General features: G+C 42.9%; 1 protein-coding gene across 1 annotated transcript in view; it reads right to left on the bottom strand.

Moving 5' to 3' along the window:
- Mocos (molybdenum cofactor sulfurase) overlaps positions 1-6469 on the bottom strand; it is a gene marked incomplete at its 5' end in the record, with an annotated part of 54395 nt that overhangs the window by 3335 nt on the left and 44591 nt on the right. Inside the window, 1 exon segment of the mRNA XM_005372816.2 lies at positions 4435-4573. Within this exon segment, the coding sequence (XP_005372873.2) occupies positions 4435-4573 (139 nt within the window).

Here is a 6469-nt window from a genome sequence, read left to right as displayed (position 1 = left end):
ACAAAAACAACCAGAAAACAATGAGCAAGCCACACATGGTCTTGTCCCCGACCATCTATGAGAGAGAGGGGAAGGAGGCAGCGAAGGATGAAAGAAGAATCACAATCTCAGATTCCAAGTTCTATTACAAAGCTACAGCGATTAAAAAAAAAAAAAAAAAAAAAAACAATGGAAAGAATATCCCCCATAAATGGTAACATGAAAAATAAAACTTATAGCAGTAAAGAGATAATTGTTTTACTGCATATGTAAAAGATAACGAAGGTATTTTTTTGTCAGATTGCCCAGGCTGGCTTTAAACTCCTGAGCTCAAGTGACCCTTCTGCCTCAGCCTTCCAAGTAACTGGGAGCCATAGGCACAGCACATCCAACAAATGGTTTTCCTATAACCATTTTCTCCTCACTCATTTGCTCACCTATGGACACATACAAATTACGTACTGAAACTAGAAACACTAATCTGGATGTATCTTGGCCTGTTCCTATCACTCACATTCTGGCCACTGAACCAGTGGAAACATAATCTTTCTGTGGTATCAAAGTCAAGATTTCTAGGCCATGAAAGCAGCCTTTATAGAAAGAATATATGCTGTAATGGAATTCTTCCCAGCGGCTGTCTGTGACAGTCGGTAGACCTGTGACTCTGCAAGCCTCATTTCCTTGTCCAACAGCCTCGCTGGATTTAATAAGAATTCCAGGCACTATTTCTGGGATGCCAAGCCCAGGACTGGCATTCATTCATGCCCCAAAGTGGAAACTCTCATTGTTCACCTGGGAAATGGTGGACGCCGTGGGCCTGGAGCTTATGGAAGGGATGTAGCAAGCATACACCAGCCCCAGGCTCAGGTTCCACTTTCCACTGACAGACAATACAGTAGGTAAAAATCCTGACAGTTTGTTCAAAAGGTGCTCTCAAAACATTTTTGCAAACTGGCAAAAAGGGGCATTTTTCCAGACACTTTTCAAACACCAATATAAAGAACACAACTTTCTTAGAATGGTGTTCTTTTTAAGGGTTGTTTTTTTTTCCTGGCACTCTTATTGGTTGGTATTTTAGGTATTTGTTTTCTAGCATATGTACTCGGTGAAAAATAGGTCAAAGAATACAGAAGCATGCAAAATTAGAAGAGAAAACAATAGGCAGTGGTAGCTCCTCCTGTCCTCAGAGACCAGCACAGCTGAGGGGCTGCAGAGCATTCCGTACAATGGTGTGGCACTGCCACAGCCATAAGTTGCACCTGCGTGACGCATACTGAGACCTGAAAGGTCACCGGGGTCTCTCTCAAATACTCCACAAAATAGAGGACTCCCTCCCATGACAGTGCATGGTTAGCACCTCATCCACACATTTTGCAATTTTCATCATGGATGCCCTGGAATTCTCACGACTTGATGTACTTAGCTCTTCTCCTTCAAAGCCACATAAATAGTTCATAATGCTCTGTTGTTACCAATAGCCGTGCAGTCAAGGTTTGAATTCACTCAGATCTCTTTCTTATTTGGATTTTTTTCAGGGTCAGTCTTCCTAAATGAGATATAAGGCCAACCACTATAAAAGTATTTATGACTTGATGATATCCGGTAAGTGTTGCTCTCTAAAAGAAAGGTGCCATCACACTACAGTGATAGGGCTCATCCATGTTCACAGCAGCACAACTCATATTAGCTAAATCTTGGAAGCAGCCTCTATGTCCACCAACCGATGACTGGATACAGAAAATGTGGTGTTTATACACAATGGAGTACTACTCTTCCCTAAAAGATAAATGAGTCATTTGAAGGGAAAAATATGCACCTTGAGAGCATAACGCTACGTGAAATAAATCAGGCACACAAGCTGAGATATCAGGTTTCTCTTATTTTGAGAAATCCAAAATATAAATAGGGAGCAAAATAAATGATAGATAACGGGAAATAGGGGGACAGGTCTTTTTGCAAATGGGAAGGGGACCAAGAGATGGAGGGAAAAGAGGGAGCAAAAGGAAAGGGAATAAAGGAACTGAGAAGTGCTACACACATGAACCAGCTCCCCGTGAGAAACAGTCATTATGTACTGCAAACATGCACTAATAAAAACTGAAAAATAAAAATGGTCTTGCCACGTTGCCCTTCCCCAAAAAATAGGTGCCATTCTCTCCATAGCAGCTCTAGCACTGATATCTTCAAGAAACATCTTTTGAACACTTATATTTTGAAAAGCACAGCATTAACTGAACCTTATACTAATAGTATACCCAGAACTACACTGTATGGATGGAAATAGCATCCCCAGGATATACACTCCCAGGACTACATTGTATGGATATAGCATTATTTATTTAACCAGCCACCCTATTATGAATATTTAGAATATTCTTTCATTTTTCACAATTATAATAATGCTGCAATACATAACTTTTTTTTTTTTTTTTTTTTGGTTTTTCTCCGGTACCGGGAACTGAACTCACAACGTTGCGCTTGCCAGGCAGGCACTTTTGCCGCTGAGCTAAATCCCCAGCCCCTGCAATACATAATTTATTTGGTAATATATTTTTGCACATTCATACAAATATTTTTTATGATTTCTAAAGTGAAATCATTGGACCAAAGGGCATACATAGTTTAAATTTCATTAACTGTTATTTATTTAAAACAGTGATTAAAGAAAGGAAAGCATGCTAAATATCATCTCTCATCTCTATTTTTCTTAGGGCCTAGGATATAGCTCAGTGGCATAGCGCCTGCCTGGTAAGCATGATGTTGTGAGTTCAATTCCCAGTACCAAAAAAAAGAAAGAAAGGTTTCTTAGTGAGTCTTTTTTTTTTTTTTCTATTTATGACCCAGGTACCTGGAGAAGCACAAGTGTTGCTGTTGCCAGCTAAGTTTCTGAGAGTGATTCCAGTTTAGTTTAGTACTCTTTCCCTCCTCTTTCCTCTCTTCCTCTTGTCCTCTCTCCCTCTCCCCATCTATCCAAAAAGGTATATGCAGTACCTACTTTGTGCCAGACAGGATATGAAAAAGCGGGTGTTTTAAAACACAGCAGAGACAATGATAGAAATGAATGGAGACAAGAGGAAGTCTGGATGGAGGAAGGAGGAGAGATGGCACGAGGGCTGGTATCAAGAAAGGTTTAGGGGAGAGAATGTGGGAGATAAAAGATCATTTTTCAAGGGCAAGGGAGAGACAGCAACCAAGATAAGAGGAATTTTGGGAGTTAAATGGATAAAAATAAAAGTCACTGAGACCTTCTGCTGTATCTTGCTATTTGTCACACATACACACACACTCCAGACCTGAAATTCCTCGATCACGATTTAAAATATTGTTTGCTGCTTTTCTGAATGTTGAGGAGAGGATCACTCTAAAAGCACAGCCTGGATCACAAGGTAGCCAGCCCCATTATATCCAGTTTATACCACTGGCTAATACATTAGTATTAAAACAATGTCATTCCCACTAAAGAACTGTGCACATTCTCTACAAATGAGCCGTCCTTCTGCCCCCAGCTATTCCTTGCCACTGCTGTCCATTCATTCTTTCAGCGGTTACTGAGTGGGCACTAACTCACCGGAGCCGTACTAACCCACATGTACAGCAAGGAACAAAACAGACTCGGTCCCCACGCTGTGTGTTCTAGATGGACAAGCAGACACTGAAGAATGTGAGTGTGCTGGGTCAAGCCACACTTCCAAGGAGGTGACCCCTGAGTGACGCTCTGGAGTGTCATGCCAGCTGAAGGGCCAGCAAAGGCAAAGATGCTGAGGCAGGAAAGCTGGCTTGTTTAGGAGATGGAGACAAGGTCAACATCAGAGGCACAGAGCAGAAAGGGTGACGGGCTCAGAAAAGGTGGCAGGGGCCGATCTCACAGGGCCTTGGTGCCTGTATGAGGAGTACACTTTTCTTCCCTGTCTCACATCCTTGAAGCCCCCAGCAAAGGTTCTTCAGACTAAAGCCTGGGCAGAGATGACAGCAGTGGCCTTACCTATGACGGTAATCTCCTCCCCAGCTCCAGAGGGCGCAGAGGGTAGGGCATGTGGAGGAGACAGGTGGCCACAGGCACCAAGGGACTCTCCAGCCTCTGAGTCTCCCTGCACATGTGCCATGTGGCCAGAAAGCCCAGCATGATTCAGCGCAATGAGATTTCATAGACACAAAGCATTCCAAGAAAAGATTCAAGCCTAGACATGATGACAATGCAGCGGCGGCGCCCAGCTTTCTGAGAGAGGTATGGGGCACAGTCACTGTGAAAACCTCCACTGCCACCCTCATGGGGAGTAAGAGATGGATGATTCCAGAAGGTGTCCCAGAATGCTGAGCTCACATCCCTTCTTGCTGAGATTTTGTGGGTAAGAGATAAGACAGGAAGGGATTCTCACCTGCTCTCATCCGTGTCTGGGATTGTCAACTGTCACTGATACCCTTTGAGGAAGGATAATAGGACTTCCCAGAACTTACCTGGAAATGCAAGGAACCAATTGAGACCTCATCCCATGTCTCTTCTTCAAATGGTCTTGTTCCATTCATAATGATATTGGCCCGGAAACGTGAGATGAGATCTTTCATCAGGAATAATTCCTCCTTTCCATTCTCATCACTGTTTTAGACATATCAAAATGACTAAGTACACAGATAATTGGGTTGTTGTAGTAATAATTCAACATGCCTGCCATGCAATGCCTGACTTTACCAACTCTACTCTGGCCTAACGTCCAGGTGCTCAGAACAAACTTACACTACAAGTGTAAGGCTAAGAGACTCTCCTGTAAAGACATATTAATGCCCCCCATCCTAGATATTATCCCTCTTCCAGGCAGATGCTCACAAGAACCAGGCAAATGGTGAATATGTGTAGGCTGAAAAAATGAAGGGCCTTAGAAACCAGATAAATGCAACCAAGTGAACTAACTTCTGAGAAAATAAGATCTACAAAGTGGGACAGAACAAAGCATTTAAAGAACTGAATTACCAGTCACCTACAAAGCACCAAGGCCAAACATTCTTTTGGATACTGAAACATCATAAAGAAACACAGAGGCTAATATTCCTAACTTCCATCCTATTTGCAGTTTTAGCCAGCATTTGCTATTTGTATCCCTCTTGTTTAAATTTTTATTACCACAAAGCTTCCATGCATGCCTACACAGAAATGCATTGAAGATAGATCTTAAAACCCCCAGTGAAAAAGTACACTCTGCATGATCCTGTTGTATTAAGTCCAAAAACAAGTAAAATTACCTACAGTGAAGGAAATTGGAACAGGGGTTAATCCTTCAGTGGAACTGACCTAAAAGCAGTACAAGGGAGTTTCCTGGGGTATGTTCTCTACTTGATCTAGATACTGGTTACATGGGCGCATATGTCTAACAATTCATTCATTTGCACTTTGTGAACCTCAGTAATTTTTTTTAATGAATTGAGGTTGGAGAGATCCTTGAGCATAGTGGAATTGCGCTGGAGACAGAACTAAAAGGCCACAGGCTGGGGGAGAAGGACTGTCTCAGGGATAGCCCAGTCCCTTCCAGCAAAGAGCACATGAAAAGCCAGGGACCAGGTCTAGCTTCTCCACAACTACATGCAGCACCCACGACCTCTGAGGACTGTGGCATCCTCATCTGAAATGAGAGGGTTTTTTTAAGACTTTCCATTCCGCAAGCAGGGCCTGGAGGCACACATACACCTGTAATCCCAGCACTCAGGAGGCTAATGCAGGAGGATTGCTGGGAGTTCAAGGCCAGTATGGGCTACATAGTGAGTTCAAGGCCAGCCTGAACTACTTAAAGAGACCCCGTCTCAAAACAAACAGGCAAGCAAAAAAAGACTCCATTCCTCTAATCTTTTGATTCCAGATTTACTCTCTGGGTTGTATATGCTTCCTTTGTGTTTTATAAAAGGGGAAGTCTTCTCTCTGAAAGCTACGGTGGTTAGCGTGCAAATGATAGTCCTTCAAGTCTGCAACAAAGACATACCAAGCAAAGGCCACAGGGAACCTCCCACGTACAGTACCTGTCACAGGCTCTGTACTTCTCCCCTTTGACTATCTGCCCCTCCCACTAGTCTTGCTCTAAACCAGCTGGCAGGAAATGTTGCCCCCTCCTGGTAAGAATCAGGGCTGCGGCAAGCCTGTCCCCAACTCCTATCTTTCCACATCAAGAACCACAGGCAAAAAAAAATAAAAATAAGATGTGTTATGTACATGTACCAACTCCTCATAATGAATGTAATCATTATGTGCTACAAGCATACTAATAAATACTGATTTTTTTAAAAAAACCAAATCTTACTACTGAGGGGAGGGACCCAGAAAGCTGCAGACCCCTGGTCTCCTGGTCTCAGTACTTGGACAAAAAGGTCCCTACACGCTAGAAAAACTCAGTGAACACTGAGGACTCTGAAGCTGCATCATAATTCTGCTCCCAAGGAGGTCAAGTTGGCCCACCACAGGAGAAGGCTGTTTTATGCTTTCACCAAAGATTATAAACAAGAATTATCA

The sequence above is a fragment of the Chinchilla lanigera genome, unplaced genomic scaffold, assembly GCF_000276665.1.
Source record: "Chinchilla lanigera isolate Chin_1 unplaced genomic scaffold, ChiLan1.0 scaffold00001, whole genome shotgun sequence".
Lineage (NCBI taxonomy): Eukaryota > Metazoa > Chordata > Mammalia > Rodentia > Chinchillidae > Chinchilla > Chinchilla lanigera.
Note: the sequence above shows the minus strand (reverse complement) of the source record. Positions and strands in the feature narration are given on the sequence as shown.